This window comes from Amblyomma maculatum, chromosome 3, assembly GCF_055883805.1.
Source record: "Amblyomma maculatum isolate TAMU_Amacu chromosome 3, ASM5588380v1, whole genome shotgun sequence".
NCBI lineage: Eukaryota > Metazoa > Arthropoda > Arachnida > Ixodida > Ixodidae > Amblyomma > Amblyomma maculatum.
This window is the reverse complement of record NC_139346.1, coordinates 145,054,772-145,077,479: the sequence shown is the minus strand read 5'-3', so window position 1 is coordinate 145,077,479 and position 22,708 is coordinate 145,054,772. Positions and strand designations below refer to the sequence as shown.

The window sequence follows — 22,708 nt, the reverse complement described above, 5'->3', positions numbered from 1 at the left end:
CTTTAGTCTCACAGTGCCATTTTTCATGCTACACAGCTGCCTTGTGGCAGAATCAGCATTCAATACCACACTTGCAATGCAGTGAAGCTAACCTAACAGACCGAAGGCTATCAGTGTCTCTTGCTGACGCACGTTATATTGTGGAGAATGCGACCACAGAGAACTGATTTTTCCAAAAGGCGCTCTATAGAGGTGGCACCACCAGTAACAGTGCCATCAAAGTTTATCCATTTGATTTGCTATCGCATACAACGATCAGGGTTTAATGAATAAGTCTGATTGCATCAGGCAAGTACCCCCCTCAAACTATATAAAGAAATATTACCATTGAATGCTACCTCTGTGCAAAATATAAGCCCGAGCAAGCAAACAATAATGGAGGGGCAATTTTTTTTTTTTTCTGGTACGTTCTGAACAGCACAGCAGACAGTACATGAAGCAACAAATTTGCTATTGCATGGTGTCTACGGGTTATGCATGACCCAGTAAGGAAAGACCTTATTGGAAACAATGCTGCAATCCAGTGACAATCTCAAACTGCAACAAATTTACAGCTGCAGCCTGCTGTGTGGTGCAGTTCAGACACTAATACAGTCGAACCCGGTTATATCGAACCCGGATATATCGAATTTTGGTTATATCGAACTCACGGAATATCCCCTTGAAAGTCCCATGTAAAAGTATAGGAAAGCCGCGTCATATATCGAACTTAATTTCACCGGTCGTTCGATATATCGAACTCCGCACCACGCACTGGGAAAATGTGCCTTCCCCAAAGACGATCGCATCACCCTTGGCCGTGATGCGCGCCCATTCCCCAAAGGCGGGCGCGCATCTGCAATTATCGTTTCCCGCGCGCCAACACATGATGTTTGCAAGCCATGTGCGTGGGTGTGCCCATTCTTTTGCCGAGCTATCTCTCTCCTTCAGCACGCGCTACGCATGCGCCAAGCCAGCTCAGCCCATTTTCAGACAGGCGTCGGGTGTTTTCTGCAGCGTTTGTTGCGAACCCTCTGCGCGCGGCGGCTGACGTGGCTATGGCGCCTGCGGATGTTAAGAGGCGGCAGCTCTTTTTTTTTGTTTGTTTTTTTGTTTTTTGCGAGTCATTCTTTCTTATCGTTGTGATGTACGCGGGACGTAGCGTAAGATATGGCGGCTGCGGACGTTAAGAAGCAGCAGGCTTTTTTTTTTTTTTTTGCCGGGAGCCGTTTATCTTTGCTTGTATGAATCAAGGGAACCACGCCGTCAGCTGCTGCGATCATGACGCCCGCCCCAAGAGCGGCGTGATAAATCGAACCAGACTTGTGCAATCAAGCCATCGCGGGCACTGCCAAGTTCGCTCCCCGCCACCGGAAGAGCTATAAAAAGATAAACGCGCCCCGACGTTATCACTGCCCAGCATCTTGGCACGCTGCCAATGAGCTGTGGATGAGACGACCGAAACAGAGTGACGCGCGCAATCGACATGCAAGCGAAAACGCTCGTGATTTCTGCCGCGGCGGCACAGAAACCTTGTTTTGAGCTGCTGAGGTGGCTCGAGCGGCGAGAGGGACGCAGTTCCAACAAGTATGAATTTTTTCGCTCTGTCGCTGCCGCTCGTCGCTGAGATCACTCAATCGCTTGCATGTGAGTGAGCTGGCCTTAACGCTTTTTTTTTTTTTTTCCAAATTCTCGGGTGAAAAAGTGGAGGGAGGGTTCATTATGCGAGTGGGTTGATTACGCGACAAATCAGTTCAGTTCAGGCGTTCAGTCGTGTCCGACTCTTCGTGACCCTATGGACCATGTCACGCCACGCTTTCCGGTCTCTCACTATCTTCTTAACATCACATAGCTTCATCTGCAATGCCTCGAGAATGCCATCTAACCATCGCGTTCGCTGCCTACCCCTTCTCCGGCGACCCTCAACCTTTCCCAACATCAAATCTTTCTCCAGCGACTCCTCTCTTCTCATCAGATGACCAAAGTAGCTGAGCTTTAACTTTAGAATTTGACCCTCCAATGAGCAGTCAGGGTTTATGGTCGACAATATCGACTGATTTGATCTTCTGGCAGTCCAAGGAACTCTTAAGAGTCTTCGCCAGCACCACAATTCAAACGCTTCAATTCTTCGGCGGTCAGCCTTTTTCACAGTCCAACTCTATCGTATCGTTTTTTCGCATCGTAAGGGCCGTCACAAGCCAATTTTTGTATATCGAATTGGTTGGTTGGTTTGTGGGGTTTAACGTCCCAAAGCAACTCAGGCTATGAGAGACGCCGTAGTGGAGGACTCCGGAAATTTCGACCACCTGGGGTTCTTTAACGTGCACTGACATCGCACAGCACACGGGCGCCTTGCTTTTCGCCTCCATCGAAAAGCTGCCGCCAAGGCCGGGATTCGATCCCGCGTCCTTGGGAACAGTAGTCGAGCGCCGTAACCACTATCGATATATCGAACTACTTCGCGATCCCCTTCGAGTTCGATATATCCGGGCTCGACTGTATCTTCCTGATAATCTGAAGGCCCATATAACTTTGCACACGTGAAACAATGGTAGCAGAAAAACGAGGTATCCCGTGCACGGCGATACACAGGTTCTACAGGCTCTCTGCATGAACTAACATTGCACAGAAAGAAAGCAGAGAGGAGTAGCCCACCAGTTGGGAGTAGGCGTCCACCTCCTGGCGGAGGGCATCGAGGGCCACTCGAGCGTCGGCTGGTATCTGACTGCCCAGCAATGCTGCCGAGGCCACCAGCATGCTCAGCGTGGCACTGTGCTGGCCGGACAGCACACCACGCAGGCAGCGCCACCGCTCGACACTCTCCTGCACAAATGGGAAGCTTCACTGCTGGAACCTGACAACTCGGAGGACATGCCCTAGCAGCACGAGGGCCACTGTTGCTCTGAGGGCAGAGGGGTAATGAAATGCCCATTATCAGTGCAATGTAGTGTTCTCAAATGACATGCACCTACCAGGCCACCAACGGGTTTGCTAAATTTCAGGGGTGTGCGAATATTATGAACACCCCTACCAAATGTGTTTTTTTGTTTTTTTTTGTTGCTTTGATTTGTTGTCTCCGAATGCTTGGAACTTCCCGGGACCCTTATTTGGCAGTATATTTCTCAGTATGGCTCTGCTTGCGAGTCTGGCTGTTACCGAAAATATTCTTTTTAACCAGCACCTAGTTCCACTGGAGTGCTGGACTCTCCTCAGCTGCTTTCAGGCAGACAGGGAGCAGATGACTACAAGTCATGCACTGTACTTGCATCCATATTTGTAAAGAGTCATGGTTTAAGTACTCCTCACTGCTCAACTGTTTTCCAAATAAAGACAGACTGTAATTAGGCCAGTCAACAAGCAAACAATTACATAGTTCAATAATACTTTTCATGCACACGATGCGTGTTTCATACTTACAAGGAGACCATGGCAGTGCAAGACCAAAGTAGCCTAGCAGCTGAAAACTAAAGGTGTGCAAATATAAAGCTTTCGGTTGAAAAGCAAGAGACGATTCGTAACCATTGCCTTCAAACTGAATTGAATGCTTTTGAATATGTTTAAGTAATCTTGAATATTGGTACAGGTTAGTCAAATAATAGGTAAACAATTTTCCATAAATACCAGTCGCGAAGAGAGCCAGGTCTTGCAATCAAGTTTTGCTTTAAGGGGGGAGGCTACCCTTGAACACCAACTTTTTATTTCTTGAGGTATTTGAATGAAATTTTCAGGGTATGCTCATAGTACACACATTTGAAGAACTACCAAGTTTCATGGAGCTGGGCTCATCGGTTCTCAAGTTAGAGGAGTATATCAAGATAGTTTACATAGGTCCCTAGGGGCGGGCCTGGAGAATTTGCAAAATGTGCTAGCAGTGTGAAATTTGTTATGGTCATTCCTGGATAGTTTCCCCAGGGCAAGACAATTCCCTTTTTCCAAATTTCCTCTCTGAAAAATTTTAGTACAGCCCCAAATTTAGTGTTCAAATTTACACCTGACTTAACGATATTTTAATTGACTGCCCTTAATTACACATGAAATATTTTGAAAAAAAAAAAAAACGAATTGTCTTGCCCTCAGATTTTACTTAGGTATATAACAAAAAAAACCTCATGAAAATCCAATAAGCGGTTCTTGAGCTATGACTTTCCCTAGCAGCCACACCGTGCAAAAAATTGATTCTGAGAAAACGGCTCTCAAAGGTTGAGAGAACAATAACTTTTTTGTTTCTCAAGTTATCATGATGAAATTTTCAAGACAGGCTCATGACATTAACAAATGAAAAACCACCAAGTTTCATAGACTTGTGCACGCTAATTCTCAAGTTACAGAAGCATATCAAACTGGTTCGAATAGGTCCTTTATATCAAGCCTGGAGAAATTGTGAAAGGCACTGGCATTGTGCAATTTGTCATTCTGATTCCTAGATAGGTTTCTCAGGGCAAGACAAAGCCCTTTTTCAAAATTTTCTTGCTGAAAAATAGCATAGAATTAGATTTTTTGTTATCAATTAGACCTATGTTGATTAACCAAATTAATTATGACAAATTCCAGACATATTTTGAATACATGGGCTTGCATTGCCCTCAAAAATTTATTCAGGTACAGTCGAGCCCACTTATAACGGCCCCACTTAAGACGAACACTCGCAATTATCACGAACAAGACCGGTGCGGCCGTCAAAATATACATTAGGGCTATGGCGCTCCGTCGATCTCGGCTACAGCGAACATCTGTGCGACTAGCCGATCAGCTACAGCGAACGCCGTGGTGCCGCGGACCACTTTCCACATGCTGAGATCCGTCGATCCTGAGCTCTGCAAGCCACGACAATCGGCATTCTCGATTCTCCCGCGGCATTTCGCCCTAGCATGATAGGCGGCGCAGACGCAGCAAGCGGTTTCCCGGTTTATCTATCGCGGCATCTCGCCGGAGGAACAAGGAGCGGCCCAAACGCGACAAGCGACTTCCCGGGTTGTCTTCCGTGGCATAAGAAGCGCCGAAACGAAAAAAGAAAAAAAAAAGAAAAAAAAAAGCTAGCCAAGTCTGCACTGAATGCGTGTCGCACCTCGAGGCAGCCAACGACAGCAAAGAGCCGTAGCAGACGACGCGGGAAGGCGGAGACCGACGCGTCAGCGGCCGCAGCAGCCAATAGTAGTCGCCCGATCCCCCGCGTTCTCGCGGAGCGCGCGCTTTGCCCAATCGCAGCCTTTAATTCGAGTGCGGGAAACTTGAAAGCCGCCACGAGGCTCTCGATCGGTAGCAAGCCACGCCTCGACCGCGCCGCCGTCGCCGCCGCCGAGGGCATCAATGTCGAGTCTTGCGAGCCCCAGCATCTTAACGGGCAAAAGAAAAGTGTTGTCATTGAAGATGAAGCGCGCCATTCTGGACGAAGTGCACCGAAACATGAAGAGTGACATCGCACGGAAGTATGAAATTGCACAGTCCACACTCTCAACGATAATCAAGAATGGCAGCAAGATCGATGCCATTTTCGACGACAACGTTGGCAGTGGGGACTGAAAGATGATCCAGTGCGGTGGCATACACAGACATAGGAGCCACACTTTACAGGTGGTTCTTGGATGCCCGATCAAAGAACATCCTGCTCAGTGGACCCATTCATGCTAGTGAAGGCTAAGGAATTGGGCTTCGCAAGTTGCCAAGCTGCAACCTCTAGACCAGGGAGTTATCACTAACTTCAAGGTTCACTACCGGCACCGAATGATCGAGCGCCTTCTGATCGATGCTCGCTCTGCCGACAACGTGGCCGAAATGAAGGTCCTTTTGGTGAAGACCATTTATTCTGCAAGTGAAGCCTGGAAGGCTGTGGAGCACCTGGCTATCACTCACTGCTTTAAGAAAGCTGGCTTCTCCCAAAGCAGCAGCGCGGACACGGCGCCTACCGAGGACAAAGCTGCCGCGGTCGACATCACTGCAACAGCTGATGGTGCTGCCACGACAGCCTGCTTGGAGCAGCTATGGGAGTCCGCTAAAGAGTTGGGCTTTGTGCCTCCAGGTCTGTCCCACATGGACTTCATTTCCACCGACACCGAACTTGTTGCCACGGAGGACTTCACAATTGATGAAGTCATCATTGAAGGGACGAATAACATCGTGAGTGACTGCGACAATGCTGGTTGCGCCCCTCCGGTGACCTCCACAGTGGCCATCGCAACTGTTGACACTCTACGGATGTACCTTGGGAGTTAAGAGTAGAACTTCGGTTTGCAGCTGGATGGTATGGAGGCCGCAATCCTGAACATTGCACTTGCAAAACGTGCTCAGGAAATGCTGGACGAGACGATAAGACAATTTACTCAAATTTGTACATTTTTTTCAAAGTCCAGATACAACGAAATAGCGGATATAGCAAAGCGATTTCCAATTCCCACCGACATCGTCATAACCGGGCTGGACTTTTTGTAAAGTTTTCCAGCATTCTCCAAGGCGATTGTACTTTAAGCGGAGAATGGTTTAAATCACTGTTATCAAACTTTATTGAAGTGAAAAATTGACTTTTGAAATTTGTTTTTTTACCAAGAAAAATTTATTTCAAATCGAAGGCTGAAATTAGCCTGTTTCAGGTAGTATGAGTGAAAGATATCTATTTACACCACTTCTGTGTTATAATTTTATGACTTTGCTGGAAAGCTTGAAGAAAAATTTGAACATTTTGTATGTTATAAAATTTATTTTACTTATTTTCTCTAATGGTTATTATTTTGTAATAATAATAATAATTGGTTCACAGGAAACCAGAGGCGCAGTATCTGTCACATTTGTTCAGTGGACACCTGAACCTCCCTAAAGGCCCGTTCACCCTTGCGACTAGCAGCGGTCGCGTGACCTATTTGGTCGCAAAGCGACAGTCACAAATGGCCGATCGGGCACTGTTCGAATTTCCAGTCGTGCGACTACTAGTTGCAAACCATTTCACCAATCAGCGAGCTTCCGGAGTAGTCGATCGAGCACCTTCTCAATGCAATTAAAGAATACCCCTACCTTTTCAACAAACGGCATTCGGAATTAAAAGGCAGGGAGAAGGATATGGCCTGGGAGGAGATTGGAAAGATATTCGGACTATCCGGTAAGTACCATGAACTTTTGAGAAATGGGTTTTTCACGCAGGCGCAACATTTGATATTGACACCACGGTGATTGAAACCGTCTATTCGTCGTCGGCGTTCTGGAAACACGAGAGCGCGGCATGCGCACGGGCTCGCCTGAAAAAGCTAAAGTGTCTGGCAAGCGGCTGCTACCGACGTTCGCTGTCATCACCCAGCAGCTCTCCTACTCCCAACTCGTTCCGAACGAGAACAGAACGAGAAGGCGACTGTCGCAAGTGTGAACATCGGTAGTGGCGAGCTCCTCTCCTCTGGTCGCGCGACTGGTAGTCGCGCGTCGTCATCTAGTCACAAGTGTGAATAGACCTTAAGGGAAGGGAGGAAGGTGGGAGTAAAAGTGGAAGGAGAGCAAGAGGATACATAGTGAAGGGCTCCTGAGTAGTGAGGGCTCCACCTAGAGATCATGCACTGACATCGCACAGCTTTTGGATGCCTCTCCGTTTCAGCTCCATCTAAACGCAGCCACCTGCAGTCGGGGTTGAGCCTGGCTATTCTGGCTCAGTAGTAGGGCACCATAACCACTACATCACCGTGGCGGGGAGTAAATTCGAATTTTTTTACTCCCATTCAGCTATAATTTTGTGCTTCCTGAATTTTTTTTTTTTAATATTCACACTGAGCATTTGTGAAACAAAAAATTTTTTTCGAGTGTGCATTCTATCTCCATCATTGATATGTATTTTAGCCATTTCTATCTCTCATATAATTTGCAGGAAGAAAGCTTGTCAGAAACCAACGAAAAACAACCATCTTTCCTCTCGTAATGAAAGAGTTCATTAAAGTGCTGCTGGCAAAATGCACAAGGCAGCAAGCAAAATAAACACAAGAGCATCAATCTGAGCTGGAACGTGAGTGAAAGCATTCCTTCTGCGTCCCCTAATGGTGCCAAATGATAAAGCGTCTATGGCTTAATGACAAAACGAATGCTGCAATAAAGATGGCACACAGACCGTTTAGCCCTCGTGTACTGGTTTCAGAAGACTGGAAGCCCGTAATTGGCCCAAATGCTGTCATAAAGAAAAAATTATTAAGAAGAAACCGCGCCGTCAGTTACACTAACGTGTGGGCTGCACTGAACATGGTAAGGCCAGGTGAGCTGGCTTCAAGCCCAATGGTTCTGTCATATGCATTTTTTTCCTATGACAGAACAAGCAGAAGACGATACTGCTTGAAAACGTTTACTTTTCGCTGCCAGTCTAAATGAGCTACAAATTTGTCATTTCTGAACATTTAAGAGGTTCAATAGTTTGAAATGGAATGGTGTGTCGAGAATCAAATCGAATAAAAAAAAAAAACTGCTCGCAAGTAATTCCAAGTTTCAAATACTGGCTTATTCCTACGAAAAACCTGTCATGCAACAAACCATGGCCGCCAATGTAACCTATTCTATCAAAGTCCTTAAGAGAAAGAAGAATTTGCCGACAGTTACCAAGCCAGCATAATCCCAATTTTGCGACGAAGCTGTTTATTTCTTTTTATACTTATTTTTGTTTTACTCGCTCTAGAAAATTACATGATATGAGTCATGGAACAACCATTCAGAGCGCACCAATATGTGCACAGGATGCCATAAACCCATACCACTCTGCCCAAGCACTCCCCTCTTCTCCTTCTTGTTACAACGCCTAAAATGCTGCAGAGTGGGAATTGGCTTTTAAGAAGGGGGTGTGTGAATAATGAAATTTTCAAATACAAATCGAGTATGAATATGGGGGGAAAAATATGCATACGAATATCAAATATCTCATCAGTGAAAAAAAAAACTAATTAAATAATAGCAAACACTGTTAATCTTGTTTATTTCAGAATGCAAATGGTATATGCAAATAAAATTAAAGTAGAACTGCACAGAAGTGTATACCCTACCCACTATAAATTTTATACAGGATTCCATATGCATACCTGCTTTTTTGCACAGAGAGGACCTGCATGAAACCAGGTGGAGCTGTCATATCGCTGCTGAATACAATAAACTCGTGCTAATTCACCCTTCAATGGAGAAGAAGAAATATCTGAATTAACCGAAAGCTTGAATTATTGAATGGACCTGAAAAAGCTGCTGAAAACCATTTGCATAACAGTAACCGTATCTGATGAACACCTGTACAATGTATTTCTGCCTTTGAGGTGAAAGCGAATGACGTATATTCTCCCGGTTTCGTCGAGTGCTTCTTTTAGTGCACAACGTTGGGAAGGCTCTCTTCACAAAATGGTCCCGCCATGTTTTGAGGATGCTTCATTGCACAGCCCATGCGATCAAGCATTGTGGGGAAACAGCAGTCAATTTTTGTTGGTGTGGTCTTCGGTATGTGTCGAATATTCGCAAATACTGAATATCAGTTTTTCGAATAAGGATATAATTGTATAACAAAATAATCTATTCGTATTCGAAGTGTGAAATAGTATTCGCACGCCACTACTTTTACATTTTGTCAAAATAAAACAAAAAATACTGCATCGGGTAATCAATCAATCAAGCTATCCTGCTACATCACTGCACTCTCTAATGTCCACGTATCAAGAATTTTGTGAAAACTTTCATGCAAAGCCCGATTACATTTCATGCAGGATTGTCATGAGTTCGCTAGATTGTAGAAGAAATGTTACAGGAATGCCACTTTCATAGTATTCCAGATCTATGAGAGGCAAGCTTTCAAAAGAACCATTAAAACTAATTCCTTAGCATTCCTAGCAATGACGCCACCAGCAAAGTCTAAAAAAAGGCACTCCACGGCTGACAAACAAAGGAGAAGCAAGGCTGGCATCTCACCCGAGGTGAGGTGACATGTAGGCAGGTGGCGGCAAACAGGGCCCCGGCCATGAGGGGGTGGCTGCCGACCAGTGTCGTCACTGTGGAGGGTGCTGCCCTCTCCTCTAGTGGTGTAGCTGTAGCACCCTTTTCAGCCGCGGCCAGCCGACCAAGTAGGGCGGCCGCTCGACCCTGCAGGCCTTGAGGCAGCCGCTGCTGCTGCTGCACCAGCTGGCACAGAGGCAGTGCCAGGCAGCGGCTCACGCCGGCCCCTCGCGACTCACCAGACTCCCTCCTCCTCTCCACCAGTGCCTCACCTGCATACCACCACAAGCCACAACTTTCTTCGTCCGTCTGTCACAAACTCGCAGAAGAAACCTGCAGAACTTGAAAGGGTACCAGAGAAAGGAAATCGGCATGCAAACAAAGCAAAACTTGACATCGATAGCTACAGGACGCCATCTGTGTTTTATTGTAAAACTACTGACACAAACACTGCTGCACAAAGCTGGCTATGCATGAGTGCTATATTCCCCTCGTTCTGTGCTGTGATGCCAGCTTAGCCCTTTTCTTTTAGAGGAAAGGGCAAAGCTTGGACTAAGGACTACACTGAAAACATTGAGGTGAGTGGGTTTCAAACCCACGTGAGGACAAACAGACCACCTTCCCTGGCCCAGGCCCGACAGCACTATGCCATTGCCCAACCGATCATGTTTTGTGTAAAACTGTAACACACTCTCGTGCTGTGCAGTAAACGTCGTTTTCATCAAGTTCCACCTGCAACGCACTCTCGCGCTGTGCAGTGAACCCAGTCGTCCTAATGAGGTTTCGTCTGTGCCGCTCCTTCATTACACCTTGGTAAATATGCCATACCTTTATGCCCTCTGAGCGAGTGCAAGCGAGGTGCGTAAGTGTACTTTAAAAACTGGAATACAAGTTGAGATCTTTTCTTTAAAAAAAGCAAAACAAAGTCGCCCCTCATCTCATATAGCGGTCTTTAGCATAATGTGAGGCACAGTCTGGCAACATGCAGCGCGCGTGCTTGAAGACAGCCAAATACGTATTAGGGTCCCTAGAAATATTGCTAGTCTCTCGTCCACTGGCCGCGGCGGGGGCTGCCACTGAATGATCGCCGCGGTGGCGCTGCGGTGAACCGGAGTGCGCCACTACTGCCGGAGCAAACGACGCGCGCGCCCGTGCGCTTCGAAATGCATTCGCTGCATGCTCATTGTCAGGTGCCTTGTACATGCGATGCCGCTCTTTAGTCTTTGATTTCAGTTTAGTCGTAATATTGAGTTCGCAGCCGAGTTGTTGGCATAACCACGGATGCGACTTTTTTTTTTTTGTGAGCGAAGTTTTGCGCGCATGCCCCTGAGCCGATGTAGAAACGAAGCTGCTTTTTATACCCTATTATCCTGCTGAAGCTACCGCCATGCTGTATGTAATTTAATGAATCAATGAAGACTTCATTCAGTCATTGTGTTGTAATGAAGACTTCTGAGGATTTTGTGCAAACAATTATGCTTGCATGGAGGACTATACTAGACGCACATTCTAGGCTCCAAGGACCATGTGTGCGAGCAACAGAGCGCTGTCGCCAGAGTTTTCATTCACGCTATAGTTTCATCTTAATTTCTTCGGACGTTTAGCTAAGTTATAACACGTATGTAGAACTAGAAACTTTCGGATACATGCACAATTAAAGCACGAAAGATGGGAATCCGAGCCCTTCAAATTGCACCGCGCTTGAGGCAAACTGCTGATAGGTATTCTTTGGTACTTAGGAAGCCTAGTAGCCACTCATCAGAATATGCCATCACTTTTGTTGACTTGCGTTTTGCAACCTCTAAAACATATTTTAACAGTCAGCTGTTAGTTGAGAGGAAGGGCACTAACACTTCTTTCAAACTCTGTCCTTGAAGGTGTTCATTTTCATTTTTCATTTCACCTAGAGCTTTTACCAGCTTTGCCACCTTGTCCTTCGTACGACAAACTGCTCGAGACATAGAAGTCTGTTTCTTAATTTTTTCTTCTTCTTGACAGGGTGTTCTGAGTTAACTTTCGCAAGTATTTGCAGGCTATATGCATGTTGCATCAGAAATAATGGTACTGTTCGTCGCAAATTAAGTAACGCCCATTGTAGGTGGGAAAAATCTTGGTAATAGGCTTCAATCCGCTGCCAGGACACAAGCTGAGTTTCGCAATGTCCTGAATAAGATTAATTACCTCTTCTGTCGACTTTACAGCTATCTCCTTGACTTTGTTTCTTCGAATGCACACAGCAGCATTCATGGCAGCTTCATCACTGCGATTGCCTCCGGAGATTCGTCCTCGCTTGAGTGGCACTATGCGAATGTTCATTGCTCAACATCAGAAAGATCGACATTTGTCCCCAGTGGCGGTGGCATGCAGCTTTCTGCATTCCTGGAGCAGGCTCACGTCACACGATCCACCGCCGCTGTATTCTTCAACTGGCTCCACTGATGCTTCAGGATCAGTGCACTTTTTTTCTTTCTCTGCAGGTCTCGCTGCTGGCTGTTTTTGCTCATACAAGTTGCGCTCCTTTCTCTTGAGAGGCAGGGGTTTCAACAAGTATTTTGGACTGTCAGGAAACAGCGTTGAGATGGCATCCTTCGTGAGTTGCGTAACATCCCGTGGAATCTCAATTACCTTTACCTGTCTTAAAACTTCGCTCAATAAAGCAGGGTTTGAAGTGTCGCTCACAAACGTCGACACTAGCTTATTCGTGTTACAGTAATGTGAGGGCAACCCCGATCCGGATCATCCGATATTTATATATACCGATATTTATATCAACGTCCATGATTTCCTGTCTGCAACTCACAAAAATACTGAGTAGATATTCACCCCTTGTGGGTTTGCCCGCCACTGAAGCCGACAATATCGGCACCTGACGGCAGTGGGCCTTTCGCCGAGCAACCCATCTTCGTACATTGCTTGCACACAAGGGCCTTATCATCGTTCTCTCTTGAATTTTATTAGAACACAGCCAACCTATTTTCTTTCATTTATTACGCCTTTTAATTTTTGTTTTACATATTCCTTTACGCCCTAGCTGAGACTATAAACAATGTTATTGCCTTTGCCGCCGCGCTTGATGTTGCGCTCCCACTCTTGCCTCTTCCCTGCGTCTTTCGGTGCCCTGAAGAGTGAGCATTTCACCTTGCACGAGCGCTACCCGGTCTTGCACCCGGGCAAGAAACACGTGCTATCACGCTTACCCCGTTTTCTGGACATGACGCGATCACATATCCATAAAGAAGGCACACTTGCACACATGCTAGCTAATTTGCGCGCATTCCGGCTCGCGAGCGAAAAAAAGTGCACGTGGTGCACGAACCTTGCCACGGCACAAACGGATCAGTGCGGCGCAGACTAGCAGTACGGCACAACCGCCACAGCACCACGCACACAACGCGACCACGCTCCGAATGCGTGCAGCGCCCCCTGCGCTTTCATCCGGGAAGCGGCCAACCGGTTGCGTAGGGAACCCCGCTCGGACGGCAGACTAGCAAATACTTCTAGGGACTCTAGCCGTATCAACAAGCTGCAGTTGCTTGCATTTCTTTTCCCCGTCCCTCGCGTATTTGACTTCGCATGTGCTCTTTCGTCCGCCCCATAATAACACGTAATTCCTCATTAGCAATGAATAGCAGCATGTGGCGGCAGTTTACGAGAACCTTCCAGAAAAACGCTGGAGTTCGCAAACACAAACAGCAACACGGCTGCTCTCTCAGTGACAGTTTTGCATTTTTGGACAAGATCAGCTGTTCACGTTCAACCTTTCAAGAAACGCGGCATAAGCAACATGCTTGACAAATCTACAGTTGAATCCCGCCACAACGAATACCGCCACAACGAAATTTCCGCGACAACGAATAATTTTTTATTCCCCGCGAGTATCCTATAAGAATTAATGGCCTAAATTTCTCTGCACAACGAACCATTTTTTGCAGAGCGTTTCCGCTTCAACGAAATTTTCGCGTTCAAAATCGAAACCGAAACTAGTTTTATTGGCGAGAAGTCCAAGTCAAATCCAAAGCCACATTAAGCATGAAATCACGTGATTGTAGTTCCGCCATTTTGGCTTTGTGTCGTGGTCGCGTTGTTCACTCGCTGCCTTTCTCTTCGACGACGAGTTTTCATCCGCAGGACACGATGGCAACGCAAATGAAAAAACGCAAAACTCTTTCCCTTGAGCAAAAAGCTCAAATAATCGCCCAAGCAGAAAGCGGAAGGAAGAAAGCGGCAATTGCTGAAGACTTCGGAATTCCTGCAAGTTCGCTGTCAACGATTCTAGGCAATAAGGACAGCGTGAGAATGGCACTTGCTTCAGGCACATCCTCGAAGCACAAAAAGGTGACGCGGCCCTCCATGAAGAGTTGGACAAAGCAGTGCATGCGTGGTTTGTGGAAGCACGAGCCAGCAACGTCCCCCTGTCCGGAAGCATCGTCCAGCAGAAAGCCTTGAACTATGCATGCCTACTTGGCATTTATGATTTTAAAGCCAGCATTGGCTGGCTAAACCGTTTCAAGGCCCGCCATAACATCGTTGGAAAAGTGTTGTGCGGCGAGTCAATGTCAGCAGACGTGGACGGAGCAGCTGCTTGGAAGGCGAGTAACATGGCCGGAATTTTAAGCAACTTCGCGCCTGCAGACATTTACAACGCCGACGAGACCGGGCTATTCTACGAGATGTTGCCGGCTAGGACGCTCGACTTCAAGGGGCAGCGCTGTCACGGCGGCAAACGCAGCAAAAAACGCATCACAGTGCTGCTTTGCACAAACATGGATGGCGCGGACAAGCGTCCGCCGTTAGTCATAGGCAAAAGTGCCAAGCCGCGCTGTTTTAAGGGAACTCGTAGCCTACCTGTGCAGTACAAGGCGAACAACAAGTCATGGATGACCCGCGCTATTTTCACCGAGTGGATGATGGCATTCGACCGCGACATGAAGCGGCAGGGCCGTAAAGTTTGCTTGCTTTTGGACAATTGTTCAGCGCATCACTCCGACGAAGTCAAGCTCACTAACACGGAGCTGAGATTTTTCCCTCCCAATTGCACGTCTGTCTTACAGCCTCTCGATCAGGGCGTGATTCTTAGCCTGAAGCGCGCTTACCGCGGGAGGTTAATTCAGCGGCTGCTTTTTAACACTGAAACCGGCCGAGACACGAAGGTGGACTTGTACGTGGCACTGCAGATTATGTCTGCTGCCTGGAGCACACTGGGGCGCTCAGTAATTGTGAACTGTTTCAGGCACGCCGGATTTGCCGAAGGTCGACCCGTACACTCTGCTGGCCTAACACCAGGCGTTACAGACGACGACGAAGAGGCGTCACCGGCTCCGGGGATCGCGGCTGCCTGGAAAACGCTGGGAGAAATAGGAACCGTGCCGCCTAATCTCGAGCTCGACGAATACATCGGCGCTGACGCTTGTGTTGTTGTTCACGAAGATGTGAGTGATGAGCAGATCATAAAAGCTGCCCGGAATGATAAGGACTCTTCCGATGAAGAAGACGACGACGTACAGGAAGCGCCGGCTGCGGCAACCGCCGTACAGGTGATGGACGCTTTTGATGTCATCAGGAATTTCGTTGCTGTCCGAGACGACGATGTTGCAATGGGTTTGCTGACCGAGTGCGAAAATCGCGTGACGGCGTTGCTCGCCGTGAAGCGTAAGCAAACCAAGCTTACAGATTTTTGGCATTAAACGCCTTTGCTGCTGCTTGGGCAATTCTTTCTGCGTTTCACGTCAAATTTTTGCGATAACGAAGTTCCGCGAGAACGAATTTTTTTTCGTGCACCGTGAATTTCGTTATAGCGGGATTCAACTGTAGATGATGCACCGAATGATGTTGCAAATGACAAGGAGTCGTCTGCTGACAACGCTGCTGAATGTTCAGAGTGAGGTCATAGCTTTGGGATAAAGGTTTGCAGCCAATGTTGTAATTAAACGAGCCTCCACAATTTTTTTGTTTTATATATTCTCTTTTGTTTCCAACTTCAAGGTAAGGGGGTCAACCTATATTCCCACTCAACCTACATACTACAGTAGAGTCAGGCGAAGCCACCAGGTGGCGTGACAAAAAGTGGTGGCATGGCGTAGAGGAAGTCACTCTTGCTAAAGACCGAAAATGCAGCCATGGCAGACAGGCTGCTAAAGACTATCGAACAACAAGAAGCCAGACTAGCCCATTGCTAATAACCTTACCAAGCGCAGAAGCATGCCAAGATCAAAGTGGCAGCAACGAATGCGGCTGCAGTCATTGGCTGATGCTTGTGAAACTTGGTTCAACTCTCGCTGAACCTGTACAATTGTTTTTTCCTTATTCATATCTGCCTCCAAAATAAGCGCGCTCTCTTTTTTCACTAAACATTTGAATGAAGCATATACAGTAGATCCCCGCTGTTGCATTCCCGGGTGCTGCGTTTTCCCGGCTGCTACGTCCCTGTGGTCGAGTCCCAGCATGACTCTCATAGACTTCCATGTATTAGAAACCCCGCTGTTACGTCATATATTGGGACACGTTCCCACATGATACGTTGTGAACTCGCACCCCAAGCCAACCCGAAAAACAAGCAGCGACGGCCATGTTTACTTTTTCGGCGAATTGACTTGGCCTGGCTTGGCCTAGCGTTGCTAGCATGTCTACAGAGGGCATTAGTGACGCTTGGGCAGGCTGCGTCATCATCATCAGCAGCAGTAGTTGCGCTGTTTTTTTTTGCGTCTTGCTGTCTTTCATTACTCCATGCTCCATCCTTTGTGCGGTTGGTGTGTGTGCGACTGACTTCACGATTGCCGAGCTTAGGACTCTTTCCGCGTGTATTTTCCGGCTGTGAATTCGTTCCGCGGTCGTGTGCACATGCGTCCAGCGCACTCAATCGCCCACCTGGCGCGTGCCAACCGTTCAGCACGTAAATACAGCAAGATGGCATCAAGAAAGCGCAAAGCGCTATCCTTGGAGGATAAACTGAATATTCTCCGCACTGTGGATGCAAACCCAACGCGGAAGCGGGTGTGCATATCGCTAACGAACTGGGACTTACGCCATCCACCCTCAACTCTATTGTTTCGGAAAGAAACGAGATCGAAGCAAATGCCCGGTCCTTTGACATCAAAAGCAAGCAAGCCCGCGGTGCGGAGCATGTGCAGCTTGACGAGGAGGTGTACAAATGGTTCAAGCAAGCCAGAGCTGCAGGTGTTAATTTTGATGCCACCATTTTGCGCGAAAAAGCACTGGAGATAGCAGACAAGCTCGGGATCGTCGATTTCAGTGCGTCAAACGGCTGGATCGACCGATTTAAACGAAGGCACGGAATTTGCTACCGAACCGTGAATGGGGAGGCCGCAAGCGGGGACGTGGCTACTGTAGGCAGCTGGAAAGAGACCGTGGCGCGCATTATTGACGGCTACGAACCTCGGGACATTTTCAATGCCGATGAAGCGGGCCTCTTTTTCAAAGTACAGCCCTCGAAGAAGCTTAGCTTGAAAGGCGAGGCTTGCCACGGCGGAAAATGCAGCAAAGACCGTCTCACCGTTTTATTGTGTTGCAACTTGGATGGCTCCGAGATGATGAAGCCGTGGGTCATCGGCAAATTTCGAAACCCACGTTGCCTAAAGAATATACGTTACCTGCCCTGCCACTACAAGAACAACAGCAAGGCTTGGATGACGTGCGCAATTTTTGACGAGTTCCTCGCGTACATGGACTCGAATATGGGCTGTCAGGACAGAAAAGTCGTCCTTTCTTAGATAACTGCTCCGCGCATCCTAAGGACACTACGTCACTGCGGAACATCAAGGTGGTCTACCTTCCGGCCAACACGACCAGCCACCTTCAACCCTTAGATGCTGGCATCATCAAAAACGTGAAGCATTTTTACAGGAAATGCATCGTGAAGCAATCCCTGGCCTCTGTGGACCGCGGGCAACACCCAACTGGCATTACGATCCTGGATGCCATGCACTATCTGGCCACGGCATGGAGTGCTGTCACCGCCGCAACGGTCAGGAATTGCTTTGCGAAGTGCTTCGGCGACGCAGACAGCGCAGCAGAACCAGGAACCATGGACAACCCCGGAACCCCCGAGGACTGCGAACTGGACACGGCCATGGAAGCGGTTGGCACGAACGGGATCGTGTACAACGATTACGTGTCTGTGGATGATGCCGTTGCCACCTCCGAGATGATGACTATCGACCAGATCGTGGCCGAGTGTGTAGACGCGCACAACAGTGGCGACGAAGAGGAAGAGGAGGAGGAGGATGCGCCGCAGCCGGAACCGACGTTTACATCGGCTGTGGCGGCATTGGACCTTCTCAGAAGGTACGTTCGCGACGATCGCGTGAGCCACATGGCACTGCAACTTTTGGAGAAGTGAGTTGTGCTCACCGGACGCGAAAAGATACGACAGACAACGCTGCATGACTTCTTCAAGTGATAACGTGGCAATAAATGCATTCAGTTGCCCACTACTGTCATTTTTTAATTTGTCCTACTTCCCGGCTCTTACGTTTCCCGGCTCTTACGTTTTTTTTTTACGGTCCCATGAAAAACGTATCAGCGGGGTTCTACTGTACAGTGATTTTCTTTAACATTTAATGTAAGAAGTAAAGTTTCCCGCTCTTATCTGGACCTCGCACCCCTCGCAAAAATGATCACACAACAGAACATCGGCTGAGACTCCTAGCAATTTTTCGCAGTGGTGGCAAATACAGCAGAAATACTCTCACACTTAGTCATCACGGAACTGGGGATTTTAACTTAGATTCTTAGCATGCTCTTCACAAAAATCGCAAAATATCCGCCTGAACATACAACACTGTCTTGTTGGGAGACGGTGACATGCTGCTGTTGGCTACCCAAAAGCGCCAGCGAAGTGCACCTTGCCAATCCATTGTTACTCACAGAGGTCCAGAATGTCAGCCAGGCCAGAGCCGGGAGCCCGCCCCAGCAACACGGCTGCCAGCACCAGGCAGGCATCCCACACCAGCTGCTCACCGCCAATGGGCACCCGCTGCTCATTCTGGTGGAAAGAAGGAAATGAGATGAGCTGCAAAAGCACCACTCGTTACGTACATGAAACAATGCTTCCACACAAACCACAACTTTCATATATATTTGAGCAACTTGTTCCTAAAAGAAATAAAAGAAACCAATTATCGGTGAGGCCACGGAAAGCATGAGGGATTTTTTGCTTCCCTGAGTTAGTACTGGAATTCTTTTTTTTTTTTTGGGGGGGGGGGGGGGATGAAAGATCCGCTCAATAGGTGTATCTATAAAAGGCACATATAAAAAAATTTCGCTGTCATTGTGAGACTCACATTGGAGCGCTCCTTAAGGCAGCTGACCAGGGCTCGTGCCATTCCTGCACAGTTGAGGCCTGCATCCAGGGCCAGCAGGCAGGCAGCCAGCGCTTGCAGAGAGCAAGGGGCGTCCCAGGGAGGCCGCACTTGGCGCAACAATTGCTCCAGCACCCGCAACTGCCACCGCACATCCTGTTCGCATAGCTGTCCACACACACACACACATAATGGCCCAGTTTGTAAGAGAGGGGTGGTTTTACTCCCCACGGCACATGCGATTCAGCCCCAGCGCTTGTGACCCACTGAGCGACGCTTGCTTATGTGCAATTCTGGTGCCACATGACTGCATGGCATGCCGCATGGTGTTCCCACTTACCGGCATCCATGGCAGCAGGGCCCTGAGCCAGCGGGGCCAGTGTTGGGCCAAGACCAGCCACAGCCACAGCCGCAGGGACGCATGTTCGGCTGGCTGAGCAGGTCCAACCAGGCAGTGTACCAACAGCGGCCTCAGCATCTCCACCAGTATCTCCTTCAGCCTGCGCCAACCCATTTCTTTCTTAATGCGCATAACCCAGTCCCAGTCCAAACAGAAATGAACGCACAGGAAACATGCCATATTTTCCAGGGTATTATAAGTCATGGACTTTTTTGCGAATTCTGAAGCCCAGCAAAAATTCCAACCAAGAAAAAAAATAAAGTCAAGCAACTCCAAGCGAGCGACCGCACCAGGTGGCACGAGGAAGTTGCTATAGCCGCTCAACATCTCTGTCAAGTAGGGTTTCAAAGCTGTCCTACGACTCTTGTAGGAGCCATGGATGTCATAGAGGGGTACATTATAACAGGATTTCAAGCTATGCATTGGTTAGAGAAGTGGTTCTGCAGTGAGCAAAGCTCACTGTAACCAAATTTGACGAGATGGCAAAAAACGGTAACAAAATTTTGACAAGGCTAGCTTGACCTCGTCCACATCGGGTAAAAATGCTGACAAAGTGGCCTTCAGCAAGAAAGAGATGGTGAAGTGTCTGTGAAATTGGTGCCAATGCAGCTATATTCTTTCTCGGCGATTGCGAGGAGGACGATTTTAATGAATTCGCCTAAATACTCTATATATGAGCTACCACTAAATGCACTGTATATAATTATGAGAATGAACATTTTCTTAAGAATAGCAGCAACCAGTGGATATGTACAGGGGCGGCAGCTGGCACTAAAAAAAAATAAAGAAAGCATCCATAGAACATTTCTAAACCCCTTACCTAAGGAATACATGTGTATTGCATAGTCAAATCTCGATATAACGAACATGCATATAACGAATTATTGAATGTATCGAACTCTTCCAAAATATTTTTGTCAATCACATGTATTTTTAACTTCCTATAGCGAACGGGGTTTGGCATAAAGCAGATATAACAAACTTCACGACGCAAAGAAATCATCCGCATCTCACAACCACTGACAGCGTCACTTCAGCAGCAGCAGCAGCACCGTGATAGAATGTTGCTTTTGCGTTTTAGTGTTAGCAGCGGCGTGGCCTTCATAGCGTTCTGTAGATGCTCTGTCGGTGATCGTGTCATGTCGTATGCGGGTGTGCGTAGTGCTGTGATGACAGTGAACATGAAAAAAAAATAGCAGCACTGACGTTAAACACAAAGCTCGAGATAATTCAACGTGTGGAGAAGAGCATTTTGAGTACTATTCTCAAGAACAAAGCTATCATCAAGGCACAAGCATAAGAGACCACATGGACAAGTGGTGACAAGTGGAGTGATCTTCAGCCCCTTGCGTCTGGCAACGTGGAGAAGGCGCATTATAAATGGTTTTTGGACATCAGAGCTCGGAACATACCAGTGACTGGACCGGCACTTCAACAAAAAGCGAAAGACTTTGCCTGTATCCTCGGTGCTGAAAAATGGCTGCGAAGGTTTACGGCACGCTTGACATCATGGGCAAAATTATCTTTGGTGAAAGTGAGACGGCTAACACTGAGAGCATCAGGAAGTGGTTAGTGGCTGCAAATCCTTGCAAAATATCAGCCCAAGGACACCTTTAATGCGGACAAAACAGGCCTATTTTGACAGATGCTACACAGGCATACCCTTGACGCATATGGAGAGCTGTGCTATGGCAAAAAGCAAGGAAAGGCCGTGATCACAGTTTTTCTTGACGCCAACATCGAAGGCACTGTGAAACTGCGACCCTTCGTCATCGGAAGATTTAAACCCCCGAGATGCATGAAAGGGTGCTGCATACACCTCGTAAAGTATGCTTCCAACAAGAAATGTTGGATGACGAGTGAACTTTTCGCGCAGTGGCTGCATGCTTGGGACTGCGAGCTTGTGCACAAGGGTTGCAAAGTGTGCGCCCTCGTTGACAACTTTACTGCGCACAACACTGATGTCACACTCAATAACATTGAATTTTGCTTTCTTCCACCTAACTTTACAGCCAAGCTGCAGCCTTGAGATCAGGGCATCAGAGCCTGCAAGGCAGTTTACAAGAGGAGACTGATTGACACTCTTCTCATGAAGCTTTGTATGAAGCAGGACTTGAAGATCGACCTGCTGGGAACAATCCAGCGGCATGGGACAGTGTGAAAGGTGATTGCCAACTGCACGCAGGTTTTGTTCCACTAGAGGCCCGTGCATATAGTGACGATGGTGACGATCCCGATGAAGCAGAGCTCCGCGAGCTCAATAAGGTCTGGAACAATTTTACGTGTCCTGTTGGTGACACGCCTGTAACAATGACTGCACAAGACTTTGTAGGTGGCGACGACATCGCACCGACCACGGCTGTACTGACGGATGCCGAAATCTGTGCGGAAGTCTCTGAATATCCCGTAGATGAAGCTCAGGCTGACCCTGCAGACAATGACAACATTCCGACTTCACAAGAAGTGCTTGTTGTATTGGGTTTACTGTGCAGCCACTGCAGTGAGTTTGCCCTTGGTGAGTGTTTGAAAACTGTGGAACAGGGCGTGATACGGAACGCGATCAACACAAAAAAGCAGCCATGATAACATGGTTATTTGAGCGTAAATAAATGGACATGACCCAAGTAAGCACCCTCCGAGGTGCTGTGCCTTCTCTGATTGAAGTTTGCTGCTCTTGCATGTATTTTTTTATGAAATTTTATATTAAGAATTATAGATATAGCCAACTAATTTCAGATTTTTTAACTTTTCGTTATAACGAGGTTTCACTGTACAATGGTGCAACGAACTCATGGTTTCTCTTTCTTTCCTTTTTGACAAACACCCATTTCTGGAGGCTGAAACTTCTAAAGAGTTGGAGAAATGTAGGCAACAAAATCTAGTGACCCAGCAAGTTAGTGGCAGGAAATTACACAAGGTTTCACATACTTTCACAAGCCCAATCCAATTATCACTGCAAAAAGTATTTTTGTAAATCCATTCATCATCATCCTCAGCCGGACTATACCTGCTACAGGACAAAGGACTCTCCAATATTACTCCAACTAACCTGTTCTTATGCTAACTGCATCCACTTGACTCCTGCGAATGTAAC

At 47.4% G+C, this 22,708-nt stretch overlaps 1 protein-coding gene across 1 annotated transcript in view; it reads right to left on the bottom strand.

The window, feature by feature from the left end:
- LOC146196248 (focadhesin) overlaps window positions 1-22,708 on the bottom strand; it is a 134,006-nt gene that overhangs the window by 97,382 nt on the left and 13,916 nt on the right. Inside the window, exons 6-10 of the mRNA XM_084598133.1 lie at window positions 19,555-19,714; window positions 19,197-19,382; window positions 18,781-18,898; window positions 9,874-10,169; window positions 2,635-2,802 (exon numbers count right to left, since the gene is read on the bottom strand). Coding sequence (XP_084454259.1) covers window positions 2,635-2,802; window positions 9,874-10,169; window positions 18,781-18,898; window positions 19,197-19,382; window positions 19,555-19,714 — 928 coding nt within the window. The remainder of the gene's footprint in view (window positions 1-2,634; window positions 2,803-9,873; window positions 10,170-18,780; window positions 18,899-19,196; window positions 19,383-19,554; window positions 19,715-22,708) is intronic.